Source organism: Thamnophis sirtalis, unplaced genomic scaffold (assembly GCF_051295495.1).
Source record: "Thamnophis sirtalis isolate CommonGarterSnake01/CBP01778 unplaced genomic scaffold, rThaSir2_p1.2 scaffold_2, whole genome shotgun sequence".
In the NCBI taxonomy this organism is placed as follows: Eukaryota; Metazoa; Chordata; class Lepidosauria; order Squamata; family Natricidae; genus Thamnophis; species Thamnophis sirtalis.
This window is the reverse complement of record NW_028261382.1, coordinates 151,020,806-151,046,006: the sequence shown is the minus strand read 5'-3', so window position 1 is coordinate 151,046,006 and position 25,201 is coordinate 151,020,806. Positions and strand designations below refer to the sequence as shown.

At 42.2% G+C, this 25,201-nt stretch overlaps 1 protein-coding gene across 1 annotated transcript in view; it reads left to right on the top strand.

Moving 5' to 3' along the window:
• Positions 1-751: 751 nt before the first annotated feature.
• COLEC12 (collectin subfamily member 12) overlaps positions 752-25,201 on the top strand; it is a 103,565-nt gene continuing 79,115 nt past the window's right edge. The window contains exons 1-2 of the mRNA XM_087707208.1: positions 752-1,027; positions 22,470-22,520. Coding sequence (XP_087563334.1) covers positions 1,021-1,027; positions 22,470-22,520 — 58 coding nt within the window. The 5' untranslated portion in view covers positions 752-1,020. The remainder of the gene's footprint in view (positions 1,028-22,469; positions 22,521-25,201) is intronic.

Below are 25,201 nucleotides of genomic sequence, written 5' to 3'. Positions count from 1 at the left end.
CATTAGGGATATGCAAAATGGTGCAGGCAAACCAAGCGTTCTGAGAATGGTTCAGGTGCCTGGAACAGGAAGTTCTGTAGACTCCTTTCTGTTCCTAATGATAAAGGACTGGAAACTCACAAGCCACACTTGGAATCTCGGTGGGCCTGTTCCAGGAAGAAAATGGAATGTTCTGGAAGAAATTGGAATATTCCAAAGGCAAAACGTACTCTAGTGCACAAAATTAGGGACAGCAGCACAACTATTGATTTAACCAGAATGAAACTGTGTGTGTGTGTTATTGGTGATTATTTATCTTCTTTTGGAACAAACAGCCCTCTTCAACAGAGATTTCTGCATCCTGGGAAGGAGACCAGACTTTGGAAGGCTTGAAGCGTCGAGCTGGGGCTGCTGAGCTTCTCTGTTTTCCATCCTCAAAGTGTTTTGCCTCTATGGAGAGCCTACACACCTAGGTCTCTGCCAAAACATTTTGGCTTCGCATTTAAGAGCTCTCTGTCCGAGAAGAGTCAACCTCTCAGGGAAAGGAAAGGAAGGAAGGGAAGGCAGCTGATTGTGCAGGAATTTTTCAGGACAGGCTGGAGCTTTTGGGAGGCTGATTTAGGAGAGAGAAGAGAGAAGAAGTTTCTACTCTTCATTCAAACTTTGCTGGAGGTTTATTATTACAGTCTCTTCCTTGCTTCACTTTACAGTCCAGCTCGTGAAAGAGGCGGGGGAAAGGGGAGCTAAGGGGGGGGAGAGAACTGTGGAGCCAAAAGCTTTCTCTCCTTTCCAAAACTGAGCAGAGAGGAGGGGCAGCATAGGCTAGTCGTCTGAGCTTAGGCCAGTCACGAGAGTGTAAATTTCGGACTCTTTCAGACGGGCTGAGCGAGAGGTCAAGAGTTCCATTCATCCATCCATCCATCCATCCTTGCTCCTGATCAGAAGAACACCCGACATGGAAATCCAATAAGGAGTTTTGTGTTAACAGCAGCAAATTCCTCCAGCATCTGAGTTTTCTATGTGACCGCCTGGTGTGCCAACATGAAAGGTAAGCCCATGAGTGGGTGGCTATTTCAGAAAGTAGGCATTGGAAATTGCTGGGCGGCTGTGAAAGAGCAAGAGGCTTGTCAGCAGTGAACATGGGCTTATTGTGAAAGCAAATATTTTTGCAAGAGGGTTTATGTTTTGTGTGTGTTTGTAAGAGAAACTGAAGCTGGGTAGATTGCTAGTCATTAAGGATGAAAGCTGCCATTTGTTCTTAAAGATAAACCCAGGTTCAGATTCTTGTAAGTTGTTTAGAGACCATCTTTGGGGATTGATTTTTAAATTAAGAAACAACAACAACTCTGTACAGGGGTGCAAAGAATTCACCCGCACGATTTCTGCTTTCTGTAGCACATATTTCTTGGCCACTTATCTAAAAAAAAAAAGTTTTAAAACTTGCCTCTGCAGTTTTGGGAGAGACCAGTGGGGGGTTGCCAGCATTTCGTGATGTTCTTCTAGACATCTGGCAGTGATTAGATTCCAGTAGAGGCTTAACTGCCTTATGAAATATATTTGGCATTTTTTCCCTCAAGATCTATAGACTGGAAAAATATTTGGCCTTTGCTGTGCATTGCATATGCCGAAAGCTCGAGTTTACAATCCAGTTCCCCCGCTCCCCAGCTTTTGAATCACACGTTAAGGGGAAAGCGTTTCAGGTCCCATTGCTTGTGTCATTCAACTTCGCCGATGAATCTTCTCTCTGGTACATTTTGGACCTTAATAAAAAAGATATGTTTCAATGTTCATCTAATTAATGAAAGTAGTAATACAGCAAGTAATCTGCAGAGTAAGCACAAATCTCTGTACACTCTGGGATCAAATGTTTTCAAGGGTACACGAAATAGTTGTTGAGCTTTCAAGTGTAGATTTTCAGAAATAATCTTAGTAATTATGTGGATAAACACGCACATATGTGGATGTGAGAGAAACTGACTAAATCCTAGCATACTGTTTGAAGTGTGGTATGGGGCTGTTGATTCCAGGAAGGCAGGGACAGTGATTGTTTTTTTCCAGAGACCAATAAAAACACTGTTCAAGTATGGTCATTGTTTTGTTTTTTTGCCAGAGAAGCAGCCTATGGGGAATAGTATTTAGTTCTACTAAGCCCACACACATGAAAGTAAGTTTTGAATATCATCTGACAATGAGGATGTAATAATTATAATGCTTGAGATAATTGAAAATTAAAATTATTTTTATCAGTAAAACCACCAGGGGCCCATATTATTTTTCAGGCTCCTACCAAGATTAATGTGATGACATTAGCAAATGAAAAACATTGTATGTTTGCTTAGTAAATAACTTAATGAGCTATTTTCACAGAAAGTGAAGATTAAGCTCTTTTTTGTGGGGGCTTTATTTTGAAATAGAGAAAGGGGGGAAATGTTATCTTTTTGCTCTTTATTCCAAATGCTAAACACATCACAGTAATACCAGCAAGAATTTTACTTGATTCATGCATTTGTATATAATGTAGCTCATGGTGGATCTTTGCATGATAAAAACATTGCTCAGTGTTTATGTAGCTTGCATACATGGTAAAGTGAAATGAGATACCACTTGCAGACAGATCAGTTGTTAAAGGAAAGTGATGCTTTCTGCCTTAAATAATTGCTGTGTTAATTCTAACCTAGGTTTATGCAGGCTAAGTGAGGCACCTCACTTAGTAAATTTCAATTCAGTTCTATGTAGGTGTGAGTAAGATAGCATTGGTAAGATATTTCACTCCTGAGCAATTTAATCGCGTACATTTTTAATGTATCTGAATAAATTGATCAAATTTTATGCAGTATTGCAGGCTAACTCTACCCCCTGCCAGGAGTTCAATCCAAACCTGCTCAAGGTTGTCTCAGCCTTCCATCCTTCTGAGCTCAGTAAAATGAGGACCCAGATTCTTAGGGGCAATATGCTGACATTGTAAACTGCTCAGCAACTGCTATAAAGTATTGTGGAGTGGTATATAAGCCTAAGTTCTATTGCTAATTTTATTTTTAGAATTTGAGATTTTTGCTAACTACAGTAGTGTTCCCCATTTCTTTCAGGACTCACAATTAATGTCTTGTTGCAAACACTTCCAATAATTTTGGAATGTTTTTCCCAGATACCCAGAATAATATTAATGCAATTTTAAAATTAGAACTTTATGAAAACATCCTTCAGTGAATATTTCAAAAGAACAAGTTAATCAAATATTATAAAAATTATCTGAAGTGCCAAAATGAATATAATTTTTCATAATATTGCATCCTAATTTAGCTAATTTGGTTATCTCTCCTGGTGGCCTCTCTTTGTTCTTTGAACTTTTCAATTTAACATTCAATTTAACTTTAGATGTATTATATATTTGTCTCTATTCAGGCATCCCTTTTTATGGAGAACTATAAACTATCAAAATAATGACATTGGTAAATATATATAAAAAGGATATTATATTTTTCATTATTTGTATGTTAATATTATGTGACAAAATAACCTAGTGAATGCCTAGTGCTCAACTACATGGAATCACAATAAAGATAAACTGTGATAAGATAAATCTATTCGTAAGTTTTTCATTGCATTTATTTCCTCCAAAATTGGGCAAAATTGCACTGATGAAGAATACTCTTTTCCTTCTGCCATGATATTTCATACTGAAAGATTTCATTCTTGAAAAATTCAATTTATTTCCCAAATTTCAATTTTTGGCTCAGCTATTTCATAAATGGCTGACCAATAAAAGGAAAAAAGGGGAAACGATGAGAAAATTCTTATGAGCGAAAAACATGACTTTCGTTCTCCTACTCAGAAGTCTCACCACTGTTAGGCCATGGTCCGAGATAAACGTTTTGTATCATTTAGGTGGGAAAAAATCATACAACAGGATGATTTTACAAATGGTTGCCAACTGTAGCCAAATGATTATAGTGGAAAAGAATCTGAAATCTAAGTTTGTTATATTATCACATATTTATTTATTAATGAAACATAGCAGAGTCTATAAAACTACTATGTAATGCAGTATAAATTCTTAGGAATGTAAACATATAGCAAAAGTACAGCTGTTTCATGTTTACTAAATGAAAGCAAGAATATAGTTGTGATTAAATGGACATACAAAAATTTATTTAATGTTATTGGCTGCAATTTTATCACAGCATTTAGATAATTACTAGTGACTCAAACTTTAAAAATAAACTAGTTTGGCCCTGAGTTTTAGTAACTAAAAAAACAAAGATTTGCAAAGAAAAGATAGCTTTAAAAAGCAATAATGAAACAGTGAATTATCAACTGGCATGATATGGTTTTGAAGCCAGATTGAATTTCTCTTGTTGGGGGCTCTTGGTTTCATGGCCAAAAGATGAGGTTAAAGTATGCTTTCTTTTAGCTTTCCAGGCCCAAAAGGAGCTGAGTATCTATCAAAGAAAGTTCTCTATGTTGTTCCTTTAGTGATATGAGCAGATGCACTGATGTTCCTCTTGCCTTAATGTTATTTTTAGGAGTCAGAAGATGCAGCCTGTCTCTGACTAATACATAGACTTTCAAGTTAGAGTCAATATATTTGAATTCAGCATTTTCACATCCCTTTCACATCCCTGGAGCTTATGATGCAGACTATGTGTGTACACTTACTAGAGCATACATGGATAGGTGGATCAGAGAGATTAAACTGAAAACAATAAAACCTGGAGACCCCCAGTTGGATTATTAAAGAGCCTTGGGAATCATATTCTTATTAACTCCTCTAAGATTTTTTCCTCTACCCATCTTATGTTGACTTTCCCATTATTAAATTTAAGGGCTCCAAGGGGTGTGTGTGGACATATGGGATTTTGTGGGCATATTGGCTTCCATTTGAGAGGGCTTGTTCATTCAAAAATGGTTGCTAGGATGATGTGCAAGTTCTTTAAAAAGTTTCAGGTGAGGCTTGTGTAGAACTTGAAAAAAAGCCCTTGTAAGTTGTCAATAGCAATAGCACTTAGACTTATATACCGCTTCACAGTGCTGTAAAAGCCCTCTCTAAGCGGTTTACAGAGTCAGCATATTGCCCCCAACAATCTAGGTCCTCATTTTATCCACCTCGAAATGATGGAAGGCTAAGTCAACCTTGAGCCTGGTGAGATTCAAACTGCTAAATTGCAGGCAGCCAGCAGTCCGCAGAAGTAGCCTGCAGTACTGCATTCTAACCACTGTGCCACCGCAGCTCTTAAGTTATGTCTTGTCATGTTTTCAGAGACTGTGATGACATATTGGTTAAGTTCACACATCATGACAAACCAAAAGATGATTAACTTGCCTTTGACTTAGATGGCTTTTAGCTTAATGGGTTCCATATATTAAACTTAATATGTGCCTTTTTAAAGTAAGCTATAGTTGGATTATATGACTGTGTCTTTTCTTTCTGTTATTTTTAAAAAATAATTAGAAACTATAATGTGCACTTTTCGTTTGCTGAATTCATGATTTCATTTCCTGACCAACAATGTAATCATAAAAATATGCACATTTTGTTACAAATGTATGCCGTTTGTAACATAATAAATTAATGTACCCACTCTGCCAGCACCAGATCATTCTGATATATTCACAATGTTAAAATAATTTTTAGTTTACGTTTTCTAGAAACATCCTAAACAATTACCTACATAGTGCAAAAGACAAAGACCCATAATATAGTTGCAGCTGTTATAAGGATGATATTTACTTGTGAATGGTAATAGGTTTAATGTTGAATGCAAGACTGGTTCAGAAAAATTTGAGAAACAAGTGAATGTGTTATGCTATCTTCTACATAACTTTGAGGCTGGGGTTCTTCCATGCAGTTCAGGAAGAAATATCTGATCTGGTTTCAAAAGCTAAGTTCATCCTAATGCCAGAGATGGAATTACCATTTTCAGATGTTCCAGTAGCATGTTGCCAACAGTGAAAACCAGAATTTTATTTATTTTGCCATTTGAAGCTAGTTGCACAGAAATCATTGGGATTATGTTTACATCATTGGAATTATTATAGCCTTGAACAAATACTGTCATCTGAATCTTCAATACTAAACCTGACAGCCCTTTGAAATAGACCAGGTAAGAAAACAGAACACCATAAGAGCTACTAAAATTCTATTCTTATAGGAATATATTGAAAGCCTGACAGAGTTTATGTCTCCTTTTCTCTTATATCAAAAAGAATCAAAGCAGGATAATCTTGAGTTTTTCTCTCACCTCTTGCTTCTTACTAGGCTAAATTGATGTTTTCTTAACAGTTGTGGAGACCTTTTTTAGAGCTGACTACCCCTCTACATTTCTTTCCCCAATACCTTCAATCTCTGCTCTATCTTGCAAAAAAAATGCTGGCATGGTGTTATGAAGACCAACTACAGACTCATCCCCAAAACACACACACACACACACCTTGTTTGCTAGCCTCCAAAGGTCACTAGATGAGTCTTGCTACCACAGTCCAATCCCTGTTCCTGACTATTGCATTGTAACTTGAACTGAGACCTCTGTCATGACAAGTCTTCATATGGAGATTCACAATGGCGGCAGATCATGGTATTGGGACTTTGAGGGAATTTCAGATGAAACTTGTGTATTAAGTTATGGGTATCCGTTGTGCTTTCCGATGACTTTGCACATTCAGAGTAGCCCTCTCCCAGTGAATCAGATATTCTAAGTATTTCCTCCTGCACTTAAAATCTATAATACATTCTGCTGCTTGGTCACTTTCCCTATCCTCCAGAAATGGAGAAGAACAGATTTAGAATTCAGAGAACAGGGAGCCTCGGGCACAAGCAGTGACCAATGGAAGACCAAATGAACCTTCATAGAAGCAAGTAATTGTAGCTGGGAAGGGATCAATGAACTTGAAGTCCAAATTTTGGGGTAGGAAAAAAGTAAACACTTATTGGAGAGCTACATTAAATCTCCTGCTGCAACCCAAGCACCTTTTTTTCCTGTGTGTGCCTGCAGCATGCTTCTATATGCAAACTTTGCCAAATCAAGCTGCTTCTTTAAGATGAGCTGATCAGCCTGCTTTTCCTGCAGAAACTCCAAGGCACAAAAAATAGCAGATTTAGGAGTTCTGGAGGGCAAGATGTGGTGGGTAATGACCATAATTTGCCTGAAAGGGAGATGTACCTACAGAAGAATATATTATGTAAGCAAATTTTGCAAGAATCAAAAGTTGGGTATATAAAATATCCATATAAATATTACAGATTTTGAAGGATGAATAAAACCTTTCCTCAGGTTGTCATCTGACACAGGATATGAGTGCTTAACTAGGATTTGTACTCCTGGATTCAAATCAATATTACAACCTCAACGAGGAAGCAGAATACTTGCTCCTGAGGAAGTGGACAAGGCCATAGGAGCGGTGAGTGCCTCCACGTGTGCACTGGACCCGTGCCCCTCCTGGCTGGTCGCGAACATGGATCCAGGTGATAGTTAATGCCTCCCTTCGGGAGGGCTTCTTTCCCCCTCTATTAAAGACGGTGGTGGTGAGACCCCTCCTGAAGAAGCCATCTCTAGCTCCAACCATTTTAAATAGCTATCGTCCAGTCTCCAACCTCCCCTTTGTTGGGAAGGTTGTTAAGAAAGTGGTGGCCTCTCAGCTCCGGCGGTCCTTGGATGAAACCGATTACCTAGATCCCTTTCAGTCTGGATTCAGGCCTGGCTACAGGATGGAAACTGCTTTGGTCGCACTGACCGATGATCTCTGGAGAGCCAGGGATGGGGGTCATGCCTCTGTCCTAGTGCTTCTTGACCTCTCAGTGGCCTTCAATACCATCGACCATGGTATCCTTCTGCGGCGGTTACGAGAGGTGGGGATGGGAGGCAGCATTCTTCGGTGGTTCTCCTCCTACCTCTCGGACAGGTCGCAGTCGGTGTTGGTTGGAGGGCAGAGGTCGACCCCTAGGACCCTGAAATACGGGGTGCCGCAGGGTTCGGTCCTATCCCCCCTCCTGTTTAACATCTACATGAAGCCGTTGGGTGAGATCATTCGGCGGCACGGGATAAAATATCACCAGTATGCGGACGATACACAGTTGTATCTGTCCGCCCCGGGCCAACTCAGTGAAGCGGTTGATGTGATGTGTCAGTGCCTGGAGGCTGTTAGGGTCTGGATGGGGCTAAACAAGCTTGCACTCAATCCTGACAAGACCGAGTGGCTTATGTGTTTCCCTCCCAATAATTGGCTAGGTATTCCATCTCTCAGGCTGGGGGGTGAAATTCTACGCCCCTCAGACAGGGTTCGCAATTTGGGAGTCCTCCTGGATCCACAGCTGACTTTAGAACATCATCTGTTGGCTGTGACCAGGGCGGCATTTGCCCAGGTTCGCCTGGTGCACCAATTGCGTCCCTACCTGAACTGGGAGGCTCTCGCAACAGTCACTCACCTTGTGACCTCAACACTGGACTACTGCAATGCACTCTACATGGGGCAGCCCTTGAAGAGCATTCGGAGACTTCAGCTTGTCCAGAATGCAGCCACGCGAGCGATTGTGGGTGCACCTTGGTACACCCACGTTACACCTATCATCCGCGAGCTGCACTGGCTGCCTATTGGTGTCCGGATACGCTTCAAGGTGCTAGTCGTCACTTATAAAGCCCTTCATGGTATTGGACCTGGGTACTTGAGAGACCGCCTGCTGCCAATTACCTCCCAAAGACCCATTAGATCCCACAGATTAGGCCTCCTCCGGATTCCATCTACCGGCCAATGTCGATTGGCGACCACCCAGAGGAGGGCCTTCTCTGTGGCTGCTCCAGCCCTTTGGAACGAACTCCCCGCAGAGATCCGGACCCTCATCTCCCTTCAGGCTTTCCGTAAAGCCGTTAAAACCTGGCTGTTCCGGTAGGCCTGGGGTTGACGAGTTCCCTTCCCCGCTCGAATTGTGTGACTGTTGATTGTTTTTAAATTTTCTCTGTATCCTGCTTGTTGTGTTTGCCTTGTCTGTATTATCCCCCTCCCTTGGGTTTGTTAGCCGCCCTGAGTCTCTCCAGGAATAGGGCGGCATATAAATGAAATAAACCTAAACCTAACCTATAACCTTCCTCCTCCTCCTCCAAACCATAGAAAGTTTTGTATTTTTACAAGAAAGAAAGGGTTTGATATCTGGAGAGCGGGAATAAGCATGGGAAACTTGCAAACAGTGCTGTTGACATCATAAGGATGGAAAGAAATTGTGGAGTCTCTTGGTGCCTTCTGAGCTTAATTGTTTGTTTGCTTACATTTTCATTACTTGACCATCAAGTAATGTGCTACCTTGTCTGGTAATGAAATATCTCCAAGCAAACAAACCAGCTTAGAGAGCACCAATGCACTGCATACATTCTCTTCCATTGGAAAAGAAATTGTTCATCGCTTCAATAAACATCTGTAATGTGAGTTTGCAGCCAATCAATACCCAGCACAATGGGTGCACATAAGTAATCTCAGACATATAGTAGCAAAGCACCATTCTGGATGATAATTTGTTGTCAGCTGTAAAGGTGTATCATATTGCAAAATAGGTCTAGTTCAAAATGCTTTCCTGTCAATCATTTCCATAACATAAATTTCTCTAAACTTCATGGGAAATGTTAAACTTGCCCTGTGGTCTCATCTGTGAAATTGGCTGTGGCTCCCAAGCCTATAATAAGCAAATATTGCATTTCCAAACCTGAGTCTGAATGAAGTGTGACAAAGAGAATAAAATATACTTTTCTGTTGTCAGTTGCCTGGTCTCTTGTTGATTGTCTGAGGCAACCCTGGCCATTCTGTTGAGAGGGAAGCCTGCTAGATTTCCTGAAAACAAGTCTTTGGAATGAGTTGGGCACTTGCTGTGTGGTTCCACTGGTGTGTAAAGTCAGCTTTGCAGCTGACTCAGACACCTGTATTGTAGCCATGCAAATCTTGGCCAGATGTCTGAAGGCCCCAGAGTAGAAACTTAAACTCTTTCCTGTTCTATTTATCTTCTGTGAACAGATATATATATTTATAATATTTTTTTATTTTTAATTTAAAACAAATACAACATCTTTCTTTACATGCTATAGAAAGTGTATCAGTTGGTTACAAAAAGACTTTCGTGCATCTCTTCCACAGTCAACAAACATAATTCATATTAACTTAAGTATTTTAACTCAAATACTCATACATATCACCAACATCATATCTCCATTTTCATTTGACTGCAATTGTTTAAGCATCCTTCATCATAAAATATACCAAAATTTAATACATAACTACATACTGGCCTTTCAATTACTATTTCTAAAATCCTCCACTAACACTAAATCCTTATGTCCTATTCTAGCTAAACATCCATGATATTTAATAACAAAGTTTTCTAATCCTCCTTTCCAAATCACTATTTAAAGTTTACATCCAGTTTCCTTATGTTATACCCATATCTATATACACGTTGTTGTTTTTATCCCTCTTTTATTTGACTATATCCTATATCATAACATTTTCCCCCTAATAATCAAAACTTTAATTGTATCTAACTTAGTTCTTTTTTTATTATTATTATTAACCTTTATGCATAATCCAAAAAGGTTTCTAATCTTCCTTACATCGGTACCAAATATTCATATCCAATTATACTCATCATAACACTACACATTGTATACATTAGTAACATTATCAGTTATTTATTTAAGCTATATTGTCAATAAATTTCAGTAAGTTTAACAGATATCTTTTTACTGATCTTGTTTGCATGAGTTTTCCAGCTGTGGTGTCCAACGAGCCATAGACATGAGGCAAGAATGAAGAGAGTCTGTAGCACTTCCTTTTTTTACTATTTCCTCCATGTCTCAACTTTTCCAAATGCATTGATTGACATACAATGTTAGAACAGCTCTTCAAACCTCTCTGGGTGTCTTGTTTTACTGACTCACCAGCAAGTCCTTCTTAAAATTAATCACAGCTGGATCATTCCATGGCCTTTCAGTTACAGCAGTGATAAAGTAAGTTTATGACCAACCTTTGCATTTACAACCTTCTCAGAACTGTAAATGACCGTTGGCTTACCTGAATGGTCATTCTCTAGGCCCTGTGGGATTTCCAAGCATGGGTTAACTTCAGCTTGCTGCCCAAGGACTGAGTTCAAAGTTCATGTAGCCACACCTCTTCTCCCCTCAGAGGCTCAATTTTAAAAAATGAAGAATAAGTCCCAAAAGGAAGATGCATATGGCAATGTTCTATGCCTACAAAGTTGGTACACATGTCCCCACGGGCAGCCCCTGGGTGGGGTTGGACACACCCACAGTGCCTAGAGAACGACCATTCAGGTAAGCCAATGGTCATTCTCCTAGGCGCTGCTTGGAGTGTCCAAGCAAAGGACATACCCAAGGTATGTAGTCCCAGGGTGGGAAGAAGAATTGTCCAGGCCCGCAAAGACATCAAGTCTGTAGTTTGTCATGAAAGGAGATGGAGACGACCATGTAGTGGCCCTGCATATCTGCTCGATGGGCGCTTGCGTAGCCCATGAAGCCAAGGTTGCAGCACTCCTTGCATTACAGTGAGCTGTAATGCGAGGAGGGACCGGTCTGGCTTGTTGCTCGTAGGCCAGCTTAATACATGCCCTTGTCCAGCGCTCTATGGTGGAAGACGTGACCTTTCTGCCCATGGAGACGGGTTGAAAGGACACGAAGAATGCTTCTGACCTGCGAAAGGAAGCAGTTCGTTTCTTGTAGATGCGTACAGCATGGCGAACATCAGGTTTATGCCACACATGCTCCCTTGGATGCTTGGGATGTGGACAGAAGTCGGGAAGGATCACCTCCTGTGTTCTGTGGAAGACACTGTTGACTTTCGGCACAAAGGCTGGGTCCAGTCTGAGGATGACCATGCCTGAATGCACAATGCAAACGTCGCCCCTGACCGAAAGGGCAGCCAGCTCGAAATCCTGCAGGCCGAGGTGATGGCTATAAGAAAGGCCGTCTTGAGTTACAAGTGGCGCAACCCGACGCATCAAAATGGTTCGAATGGGGCTGCGGTCAGAGACTGTAAGACAACAAGCAAGTCCCAAGTTGGATATCTGAATTGTAGGTGGGCTGAGGTTGGCAGTCCCCTTGAGGAAGCTATGAACCTGCGGATGCCTACTAAGAGACAGCTGTGAGTCTGTGGACAGGACGGTGGCCAAGGCCAAGGAGCGTGTTAGGAGAGAGGCCTTTGTCCAAACCTTCCTGCAGGAAGTCCAGGATTTGTGGAATGATTGCAGAAGTGGTGATGACGTGATGAGACTGGTTGAGAAGGCCGACCAAGTCTCCTCGTAGATGCTGACAGTGGAGGGGCGCATGAATGGTGCAGATGACCTTATCAGAGAATCTGCTGACTCTCAGGAGCTCCCCCTCAAGTGTCAAATGGGTTGTTGCAGCCACTGGGGCTCCGGATGCTGAATGGCCCCTTGGCTGAGGGAGATCTGCTCCTGAGGTATGCGCCAGTGCTGAGTGACTGACAAGGTCGGCGAATCAGGACCTTCTTGGCCAGTGTGGAGCCATGAGTAACACTTCCACTCCCTCTATCAGAATTTTCCTGATCACCAGTGGAATCAATGGAAGAGGTGGAAAGGCGTACAATAGTCCAACACCGAAGGGCATCCATCCCTTCCGCTGTGGGGCAATGGAACCTGGTGAAGAACCAGGGGAGGTGCGTGTTGGCTGGAGTGGTGAAGAGGATGACCTTTGGGAGCCTGAACCTCTGCAACAGTTGACGGAACAGCGATGGATGAAGGCACCACTCCAAGTTCTGAAAGATAGTTCTACTCAACCAGTCTGCAGCCACGTTGTCCTCCCCCGATATGTGGTCTGCCCACAGCGATGCTAGGTGATGCTCCACCCAGCGGCCCAGTGCCTTTGCTTCTGCCATCAGGGCCAGAGGTCAGGTGCCACCCTGGTGTTTATGTATGCCTTTGTGGCAATGTTTTTGGTCAGAATTAGAACATCATGGCCTTTGATGTGATGGTGAAATTGACACAGGGCAAGACTGGCAGTCCGGAGCGCGAGCCAATTTATGTTGTGGGTGAGCTCCGCCTGAGACCACCTGCCCTGGACAACGAGCATCTGGAGATGAGCGCCCCAACTGTATAGGCTGGCGTCTGTTGTTATGACCAGGCGGTCTGGTTCCTTGAAGGAGCAGCCCCATTATAGGGCCTCCGACTGCCACCATCTGAGAGAGCACACCACCCTTGGAGGAAGACACACAACTCTGCTGGAGTTGCTGGCCTTGCGTCTCTGGATCGGCAAGAGGAACCACTGGAATTCCCGTGTATGCAGATGCGCCCACGGCACCACCAAAATGCATGACACTAGTATCCCCAGCAACTGGGAGAGGGAGATGATGGACGCTGACCTTGCCGCATAGATGGTTCTCATGAGGGATCTGATGTTGTCCACCCTCTCCCGCGTGAGGAAGACCTTGCAGTTACTGGAGTCGATCACCGTGCCGAGATATTGGTTTCTGCAGGTGGAATCAGGTGGCTCTTGTCGACATTGACTGAGAACCCGTGCCATTGGAGAACTCAGATGGTGACATCGAGATCCCTCTGGGCTTGCCCCCTGGACGACAAGTGGATGAGAATGTTGTCCAGGTAGCATTCTAGCCTTACTGGGAGAGATCAGAGATGTGCTGCGATGGCGGCTAGTTTGGTGAATGTTCTCGGGGCTTACAAGAGGCTGAAGGGAAGGGCCCTGTACTGGAAGTGCTGGTTGGCAAACTGGAACCTCAGGAACTTGTGGTGCGCTGGATGGATTGGGATGTGCAGGTATGCCTCTTTCAGGTCAATGGAAGTCACGAGGTTGTCCTGCCTGTTGCAGCCCAGAATGGTCTGAAGGGACTGCAACTTAAAGCGCTTGTATGCCAGATGGAGGTTGAGTTAGTCACGCTTAGTCATCAGAGGGCACGCCGATCAGATTTGTCGGCCCTCAGAACAGGAGGTCTGCAAATAAGCTGGGCGCAGGAGTCTCTCAGACTCGGCTCGTCACGAGGCTAATCCCTCAGTCATTTCAAAGTTGCGATCGCCTGATTCTTCAACCACGAGACGCGGCGGCCATTTTTGGTGCGACCTGGTGGGCAGTGGCCTCTTGCTGCATTTTCCAGCAGCGGTCAAATCGAAAGTTAATTGGAAGCTTGCAGGAGAGGAGGCGCACCAGGCTTCATGAAGCGAAGCCAGAGATCGAAGCCAGCAGGCACCCACAGCCATCCTTAGACACGTGAGTGAGGCATGGCCTCCACAGTTTCAGATCTACAGGCCCAAGGAGATCTAGCGGAGGAGGGCCAGAGCAGGCTTAGACCCAGGGCAGCGGCCTCCAGGCCTCCAGCTGACCAGCGCCCTTCTAGAGTTGCTGCTAGGGATGAATCCAGAAGACAAAAAGCCCTGGAAAAACAGGTGGCTAGAGCAGAAAGACTGGCGCAGGCAACTAAGCCTGAATTCCCCAGCAGAACCAGATCTCCGATTGGGGCCCATTCTCAAACATGTGGTTCACCCCCTAGGGGCTTCAGCCCTTCCTCTCCTTCTATCTCTCCTGCAAGACCTCACGGGGGGGGTGGCCTCCCCTTCTCCCCCATCTCACCCAGAGCCTAAAGGAAAAGAGCCTAAAGGAAAAGGGTGGAGGATTCAGGAAAAAGGGGATCCCAGGACTACCTGCTGGCAGCCTAACTTACACCCCCCAAGGGCCTCTTTCACGAGGTCCTTCTGAGGAGGATTTAGAGGATTTAGACCAGTTGCCAGATAGCATCATGAGACCCATCTCCACAGCTATATCTAGGGGTATTTCCTCAGGCCTAGCCCAGAGGGACAGTTCTTCCCAAGGGGTGTCTAGATCACACGTCGTTTCCAGGCAGAGGTCCCCCTCTTCCTCTAGAGGACACAATAATCCTAGGCCTCCTTCCCCCTCAGTGGTCAGTGAGGATTCCATCTTGGGGGAGGTCACAAACCCAGACTTGGGGTTTTCAGAAGATGAGGATTCTGCCCCCCCAGATGCCCCAGCATTTTGGGGGCTTTTTCCTCCCTCCGCTTTCAAGCCTATGTTACACAAGGCCAAAAAGTCTACTCAGATTGGCACGGGGGCTCCACCAGTCTCCCAGCACAGGGATCCTAACTTAGCCATGTTTATAAATCCCAATACAGATAAAGAGGAGGTTCCAGCCCCTCCCCTTTTCCTGGAAGTGGTACATAATCAGTGGCCGAGGCCTTCCTTGCCCAATCTCGGAAGCAACGATTAGTGTTATTACAATATGGAGCAGGCCTTTTCCCAGGCTCTGCAACTCCCCACGGTAGATACCCCGGTGACCCTTTTGGCTAACGCATTCACTGTAGTCTCGGGTGATGTGGCCGACAAGCTGAAGCCAGAGGACAAGCGTGCAGAGCTTATCCTTTGTAAGAACTTCAACGTTTCTGCCTGGGCCATTAAGGCAGCCGCAGCAGCATCCTGTTTCAACCGCACAATGGTCATGTGGCTCAGGCAGCTACAGGACCGCATCCCGATCCAAGATGAGCGTCTTCGCCAATTTTTATCATATAATCATGGGGATGCTTCAAAGGTTGTAACTGAAAAATAGTCATAAATCACATACAGCATTTTTTGCCTCCTGAAACTCCGCCTCTTCATCAAAATGGACGTGCAGAGCCTGTAGAAGGCTTTCAGAGAGCTCCTGGAGGCTGGGGAGGGCAGAAAAGAGTAAAAAACAGGCTCAATTGCCCCCCCCCCCCCGAACACTCTACAAGTCTCCTAAGGGCTATTCATGCCCTTTTAAAAAAATACAGGCCCATTTTTGGGAGGTTTGCAGAGTGCAAAAAGTTTTTTTTTTAAATTTGCCTCTTCAAAACCTTGGTGCTTCTTATACTCCGGTGCATCTTATACTGTGAAAAATACAGTACTCCTTGTTCTTTTATACTTTTATTTCTACTTGAGGATCATATCATTTCAAAGATCCAATTCAAATCGGGAGGATGGAGTGGCTGAAACCAGCCAGAAAGCTTGCATAGTGTTTGTCCAATACAGCCCGAGGAAGCAACTGATCCTTTTGTTACTGATTATGGGTCACATCTGTTTGTTATGGCATCCACCTTAGCTTCCAGTTGTCTGGCTTTGTGATGCTTATGCTGGCATAAGAAAGCTTTAGCATTCATCTTTAATTGTTTAATTGGATATCCGTTTCTGCTCACAAATCATTAATATTGAATTTCTCAGAATCCTTAAAAACTTCTTTGGAATCCAGACAACAAATCTTGAGACTCATGAATGGAACATGAATTTCCTATCTTACATATATAACAATGAAATGTTGCATCGTATTTAATTAAAAATCATTATAAGAGTTTGCCATAATTAAAGATATATTCCCGCAGGCCTGAAACTATCTCAAGATCACATCTGACTACCAAAGTTGGGATCATGCAGTTGATTGGAAATGCAGCTGATTGTTCCACATTTTGGGGAGCTCATGGCAGGGACCGACAGTTGGAAGTCTTGTTTTATATAGTGCTGCCAGGCCATTGGAAGAAATTCCCCATTGGGTCATGGTTTTTCTTCCTTTCCTTTCCTAGTTATTCTTTTTTCACCACATTTAACTTAAATTAAAATTGTTTTCCTTCATTTATTTATACTTTTCAATTCTTGAATCCTAGTAATATTGTTACGTTCATATAGTTTTTTTAGCACTCTTTGTCAGAAGTGGTTGGCCATTATCTTCTTCTCATAGTTAGTTCCTGGCCTAAAACCATCCAGATGGCTTCATGCCTAAGGCAAGACTAAAGCTGAAGGTCTCCTAGTTCAGGAGACCATCTTTAGAATGATCCTACAGTTAGCCAGGTAACTTTAACCATTACACAAAAATATCTTTCATATTATGGATATATTTTTATAATGTAAGCGGAAATTTTCAAATGGGAGAGGGTGCAGTAACCTGTAGTTTAAAGAAAAATATCCTGGAACCATTAATCAACTGATAAAGCTACTGAATAGAAAATTGTCTGATGCAAACCCCTTCCCTTTCCTTTCCCCTCCTCCTACCCCCTTCTCTTCATCTTTTATGGCAGCCCACCTATCTAATTTTTAGGCAAAAACCAATCTACACAATCCACTCCATTTCATACATGTCCACTTGTGTTGAGATAGTAGCCCTTAAGATTCCCAGTTGTGTCACAAGCACAAAATTTGAGAGAAAATTTTTATAAGATGTTTTATAGATGGCATTTAGATCCCAAAAAGCTGGTTTCTATGTATCCGAATGTACAGCCTAAATGTTGGAGATGTGGTTCTCTTGATGCTACATATTTTCATATATGGTGGACATGTCGAAAGGTTAAGGCATTTTGGATAAAAATGTGGTGGATCATGCAAAATATCTTCAAAAGAAGGATAAAATTCACTCCTCAGCTATTTTTACTAGGTATATGTACTGACTTTACAGCGGTAGAGACCAATTTGGTTCTGCACTTAATAACGGCAGCAAGACTGTTGGTGGTGCAATACTGGAAGAAGGAAGACGTATCTACAACTCAAGAATGGACATTGAAAGTTACAAACTTAGCCGAGATGGCTAAAATTTCAGCATATCTTAAAGACCACTCAAATGAGAGATATAAACGAGACTGGAAAAAATGGATTGATTATACACAAAACAAATATAGGACTAAGAAATTCCAGATAGCCTATGTTTAAGATTAGGAATAAGTTAAACTGCTTAAAGTTTGGGTAACAGCAAGAAGCTGAGTCCAACGTAGAGATCTTATTGACTTTCTTTTTTTTCTTTTTCTTTAATCTCCTTTGTTTTAATATATTTTAGACTGTGTTTGTTAAAAAGCTATACCGTGTACGGGCTCTGGGAAGTCGGGGGGGGGGAGGCAGGTGAGGTCTTAGGGGGGAGGGGGGGAGGGGGGAAATATAGTATGTGTTAGATCCTAAAGTAACATGATTGCACTTGTATACTGTGGCTCTTTAATTTTAGTGTAAAAATAGGACAAGCTGAATATATTGATAAACAGTAGAAATACACCGAAGGGAGGAGTAGAAGGAAAGAAGAAAGAGGGGTAGAGAGGGTGGGAGAGAGGATTGGAGGGAGGAGGAGAAGGAAGGGAGGGAATGTATTGGGAGAGAGGAGTGATAGAGGGGGCGGGGAAGTAGGAAGTAGAGGGGAATGTTGGAAGGAAGAACGAAAGTTGGAGGGGGTGAAAGAGGGTGTATGGTGGGTCAAGGTGGTATATTGGGTTTGTATTTTGGGGGGTATTGTCGACAAGAGGGAGGGCTGTGTTTATTGTTCAATGTTTTATGCCCCGGTTATGCACAGTATACATGTGATTGTACGGAATGAAATGGAAATAAAACATATTTACACACACACACACAAAAAATACAAGATTCCCAGTTGTGTCTTGCCCCAGTGACTGCATTTATGGGAATTGTGCCCCAATGTATCTGGAGGGGAACACATTAGTAAAAGGAGTGTTAAATCAATGCAATCTGCTTGGGGTGATTCAAGTAAAGAGTAGATATCAGTATTGATAGGTATTCATGCATACATGTGTGACCAAATCATTAAATGAAAAAGACTCTAATCTTTTTTTCTTTTACTCTGGCTTTGCTATAGGTGGGATTTCCTTCTTTGTACCGTATTTTTCAGAGTCTAAGACGTACCTTTTTTCCTCAAAAAAGAGGCTGAAAATCTGGGTGTATCTTATACATTGAATACAGCATTTTTTGCCTCCTAAAGCCCCGCCCCGTTCACCAAAATGGCCGTGCAGAGCCTTATGGAGACTTTCAGGGAGGTCAAGGGGGGCTGGGGAGGGCAGAAATGAGCAAAAAACGGGCCATTTTTTGCTAAATTTTGCCCCCCCCCCAGCCCCGAGCAGCATTCTATAAACCTCCATAAGGCTATGCATGTGTCAGCTTCTGCTTTGCTGGTGCTTCAGCTGCCATGAAACGGGAAGGGGGGGGCGTGTATGTGGGAGGGTTTTAATTGATGTGCTGGAGGACTGCTGGAGGAATGTTCTAGGATGTACCAGTCGTTGGGATTGCGCATGCGTACGTGTTTCCCGCCTGCATCAACGGCCTACACATTCCATCTTCGGCCTGTCTTTTTGAAGTTATCTCACACCTGACACTTGAAGGACTTATGATTGGACTGGAGCTTTGATCCTAAGGGGGGGGGAACGGGCTTTGCTATATATCAATTGCTTTCGCGCCATATTATTCAGATTTTGCTTCACTACTGCTCGCTTACCATTTATAATTAGTAAAAGTACTTTGGATTTCCAACTCATGGAGTCTCTTAGTCTTCTTTCCTAATTATGGAATGGAGTGGGGCGTGACAAGAAGCAAAATCTGAAAATATCCCTTTCCAGGAGATTTACGTCTACCGAGAAGGGAAATAATGTCTTCTCCGACCAGAGAGGAGGAGGGCGCCGTTGGAGGGGCGGATTCCAGTGAACTAGGACCTCCCGACCTTTCTTTACACCAGCCCAGCCCGCCTGACCGACCTTTGCACGAAGATTTATTTCAACTGCAAATTTCCAGTCAGCCTGAACCTTCTCCCCCACCCCGTTGGTCAACTTCAGTGGGGCAAAGAGAAATAGAGACAAGCTGGAATGCTGGGCTCACCCAAAGACCACCTCAACAAACTTCGCTGGAGCCAGGTGCCGTGAGAAAACCTCAGGCGGGTGAGTTCCCTGACTATTGGAGCCAAAGGTACTGTGGGGAAAGAAGAGGGGGCGATGAAGGAGAATGGAGAAGCTATCAGCACCAGGGGCCCATGAGAAAACCCCAACGGAGTGAATTACCTGATTATTGGGGTCAAACATTTTTGGAGGAGAGAAGGGGGGAGGAGGAAAGAGACTGGAGAAATTGGCAACGTTACCCACGCCAGGATTCTCCCCCACCCCCCCCCTCGGCCCGTGTCACCCCCTGCGGCTAGAGGTTTTGCTGATCAAAGAGGACCTCCCCCCCAGCCTCCCCCCCGAAGACATCAAATGGCTAAAATCCCTCCCTTGCCTGTGCGTTTTAATGGGGCTTCTGCTAGCCTTCCCTCCTTTCTTATGCAAGTGTTTAACTACATGGAGATTTATGGCCGGGACTTTGAATCTGACACTTTAAGGGTCAGAATGGTTCTTTTATCTTTGGATGGTGAGGCGGCTACATGGTCGACTGCTTTGCACATGTCTGGTTCTCCCCTCTTGGGGAATTTCAACCGTTTTATGGATGCTTTCCGCCAACGTTTTGATGACCCATTAACTGAGAAGCGGAACAAGTTGAAGTTTTTAACCTTTGACCAAGACGATAGACCTGTCGCCCAATACATCCAGGAATTTCAGTGTCTTTCCCAGTACATGAGAGGCTGGGGGGAGGATGCGCTTCTGGATAGATTTGCTGAAGGGGTGAACGCAGACATTTATCAACAATGTGTCAATCGTAACCTGCCGAGACGTTTAATCACTTGGTTTGAGCATGCTGCAGACGCCGAGCTTGACTTAATCCGTCTGCGTTATGCCACAGAAGAAAGAAGGAAGCGGAAGGAAAGGGCTGCCAAGTCCCTCTCCCCTCCTACTACTCAATCGCTTTCCAAACGACGAGGCGACGCGAGAGGGCCCCCTTCTGGCTCCTCCAGACCTTTAACATGTTTTCGCTGTGGCAAGCTTGGGCACACCGCCCCCGACTGTCGGGCTAAATTGCCCCTCTCTGCCCAACCCCCTCCCAGACGTGAAGAAAAACCTGCCAGAGGCTCTGAAAAGAAAAAGAAGGAAACGGCTTTCGCTGGGGAAACCAACCCCCCTCCTCTTGCCCAGCCATTGAAGGATGACAGGCCCGTTTCGGTGAAAAATGGGCCATTTTTTGCACTCTGCAAGCCCCCCCCCAAGGCTATTCATGCCCTTTTTATATAAAAAAAAAAACCAAGCCCGTTTTCGTGAAAAACAGACTGTTTTGGGGAGGTTTGCAGAGTGCAAAAACTTTTCCCCCCTTTTGGGAAGCTCTTTAGTTACATAGTTGAGAATTATATTGATCAAGTGCTTTGCCAGCAGAAACAAAGGCATAGGTGCTGCGATTTCCTTCTCCAGTACACGGATAAACATCTACCTACCTACCTACTCTCTCTCCCTACCTACCTACTGTATTTCTATCCCCCCCTCTACCTACCTACCTACCAACCTACCTACTCTCTCTCTCTCTGAACCTATGTACTGTATCGTGACCCGACAAATGCGCGAATGTCAAAAGCGCACCGACTAAAACGCGGCGCTAAAACCGCGATGTCAAAAGCGTGCCGACAACAGCGCGCCGACAAAAGCGCACCAACAGAAGCGCGATTTAAGTTAAGGTAAGGTTTAGGGTTAGGTTTAGGGTTAGGTTTAGGGTTTGGTTTAGGGTTAGGGTTACAGCGCGCTTCTGTCGGCGTGCTGTTGTCGGCGCGCTTCAGCACTCATTCATCGGCGCGGTTTTGTCACCGTGGTTTTGTCACCGCGGTTTAGTCAGGCGCGCTTTTGTCGTTCGCGCATTTGTGGTGGAACCGTACTGTATATCTCTCTCCCCCCCTCTAGCTACCTACCTACTGTCTCTCTCCCTACCTACCTACTGTATTTCTCTCTCCCCCCTCTTTCCCTCCCTCTCTCCCTCCCTCCCTCTATCTACCTACCTAATTTTTTTTTTAAAATGCCTCTTCAAAATCTTGGTGCATTTTATACTCCGGTGTGTCTTATACACCAAAAATAAAGTAATTATATTAGTTTACATTTTTTGGTTCTGTATTTTAAGGCAGTTCTTCAGATCATTTTACAAGTTTTCTCCGAACTTCCCATGCAAATCTCCAAACAGTCATGAATCTTGCATAATGTCTATCAGATGTAGATATAATAAATGATGGCAAAAGTGGTAAAATGGAAACTTGGCAATTTTATTGACCACAATTTTATTTGCACCTATTTCTAAAAAATCTATAGAAGAATGTCTGTGAATGAATGAGAAACTTCCAAATATCTTACTAGGAGGTCTTCTCTGTTGTTCATCTGGGTTTCTTTTCTCCTCTTCCAAATCAGGATGGGGTTAAATATTTTTCTTTGTTAGTGTTACTGTAGTTGGCAACAACAATATATTTTAAGCCAAATGTAGTTTTCTTTTTAAAATATTGTTTTGTAAGAAAAACTGGACTGTTCTATTACACTACATATTGGACCACCCAATAATTTCCATACACAGACTGCTGAGTATGACCAGATGATATATTTGTGTATCAGGCAAACAGAGCTTCCCGATTAAAACAACCAGCCAGGAAATAAATAGCATTAAGAGGGGATTAACGTTGATATGTTTCATACTACTTTGTATCAAATGTTACATTTGATGCAGTTTCTATGCGAAATTTTTAGTAGCTCTGGAGTATTTTTATATATATTTATAATACATAACAATATCTAAATTATGTATCCTAATATCTCTTATATTGATATTTATATAGCATTGATGTTCATAATTTTTTTTTTTTAACAGACGACTTTGCCGAAGAGGAAGAGGTTCAGTCCTTTGGTTATAAGCGGTTTGGTAAGTTAGACAGCACCTTCAAAATTTCACAATATAGACAAAACAATTACCCAAATGAATTCTCTCTATATGTTACTTGAAACATGGTTAAAACATTAAAATATTCCTTGCCATTAGAGGCAAGAAATGTGTAGTGGGGTGATTGATAAAGAACATTGGTTACTTCACTGGTATTATACCAAAAATACAAAAATGTATTTTTGAGAAGGGTTTGTTTTTGAGCATGTATTTATTTATATAAAAGCTTCTACTATTTTTGCTATTCAAAACTAATATGATACTATGATAATTAGTAATTACCATTCAACATTTGTCATTATCATTTTCTCAATAGCAGGATGAGTTGCCACATCATTAAAAAGTGCCTAATTAAGTGATTTGCGTTTCCATTAAACATAAAAAAGATAGCCTTTTTGATGTTCAATAGGGTACCAATCAGTAACTACTAAGTAACTACTAAGAGTATCTTCCTCATGTAAATATGTGGATGTGAAAATTTAGCACAGTGTTTCCCAAGCTGAGATAAATTGCCGACAATTGGATAAAAGTGGTTTTTCTTTGGCTAATGACAAATAAATTCATTACCCAATCTCAATAGGTTCATTTAAATTGACTTGAAGGGTTTTACTTACATAGGGCAAAAAGGAATTTCTAATAAGCATAATTTTTTTGAGAAGCATTCCTTTAGCACTTCTGTAGATTAACATGCTAAAATGTTGAAGTGGCAAATCCAAATTTTGAAATTCTGGAAACTGAATCCGAGGTGAAAATCACCATGTTTTTCTACCACTTTAATCATGCCCAATTATTGTAGAGAATTTCAAATTCATGTTTTAATGCTCTCACATCTGATCAGGTAGATGATTAGACACACTTTTTAGTGAATGCATTTGTCTTTTGGATTTTGAATGTTGAAGCTCTTCCTCATTTTTTCCTATATTGAATTTGTATAGAGATATTTATAGAGATAGGAAATAAATGTTATTTGTATGTCTCTTTCTAATCATTCAATGTTTATGTTTCTCTGTCAGCAGTCCAAATTACAAGCTAGCTAGATTCTAGGGTTCATTTATAATGTTTGTTATGATATTATTAAGGATATTATTAACCATTAATATTCCATATATTCATTAGCTGAGGTTTATATATTTTATGCTTTTTACATTGTTGTACCTGAACTATAATGAAATTACTATGAAAATTACACTTAAGAACATGGCAATAAAAAAGTAATATTTTGCAATATTTTAGATCTGCTGACTCCACATGTAATAGTTAAAATGCAACATGACCTTTAAAAATACTAGTTGGCCATGAGTCGCTACTGGATTATAACTGAAAAGGATACTAGGTTGTTTATAAAAAAATAAATCTAATTATTACAAAGCTGTTTTCAAGCTACCAGTCTGTCTGTGGAAAATAAATCTCAAATGTTGATAATTGTAGAATAAATCTGACCAACACGGCTACGTTTGACTTTTTCAATTTTAAGAACTTTTTTTGTTTTTTTTCCTGATATAGTTTGGTGTCCAGCCAGACTATGACACCTCATCCAGTTGAATTTGCTCCGGGCACAGCCCTTCACCACTGGTCACTTATCATGGCTCTTTATGGGCCTTTTGACTTAGACTGCAAGAAAAACAACATATCTCATTTCCAAGGACATATTGGCTCCTGTAATACCCAAACCATTCATTGTAAAATATCATTCAAACATTATGCAACTTCCTAATAAATATTGATTCCCCATTCTTTTGGAAAATCACTAGCTCTGTTATGAAATGTGTCCAGTGATTTTTCAAAATACAAAGATCGCCAGTTAATAAAGATTGAGAAAGAGATACTGCATATCTCTGCGCCGAGGTGGCGCAGTGGTTAGGGTGCAGTACTGCAGGCCACTTCAGCTGACTGTTATCTGCAGTTCAGCGGTTCTAATCTCACCGGCTCAAGGTTGACTCAGCCTTCCATCCTTCCGAGGTGGGTGAAATGAGGACCCAGACTGTGGGGGCAATATGCTGACTCTATAAACCGCTTAGAGAGGGCTGAAAGCCCTATGAAGCGGTATATAAGTCTAACTGCTATTGCTATTGCTATATTGCTGGTTCCACATGAACAATTTAAAGATGTTCTGCACCTTCTATAAAAAAAAGTGTTACAAGACCATACTTTTTAGTTCTATTATTTTAGGAGGAAAGCTAAATAATACCATTTTACATATTTTGGATGTTGCCAACTATTAGTTGACAGCATTGTTATATCCATGAAAACCTAACAATGTGTGTATAAAATTATGCTTGGAAGTGAATCATATTGCTGGCTCTTAGATATAGATATATAGAACTACATTATAGTTTTTATTGGGTTATGAGTCTCATGTTTTGGAGCCTATAAATTTTGAAATTTGTCAGCTCTTAATATGTGTGTAAATCCTTTCACGATTTAAGAACCAAGAATATATAATGAATGCTTTCTCCAGTAATGTTAAATTTGAGTTTTAAGACTAGTTAGGCCCTATGTGTGATTCCTTCCAGTGGGAATGGCACATAATGAGAAAACTTGAGATCGGCCCCACTTGGCAATGTTTTGAGATATAAATAACTCCTTTTTACAGTTATTTGGATTGTAATGTGTCTCTGAGTTGTCTTCAGATTATATCTATCTTGTCTTTTATGTGGGATTTT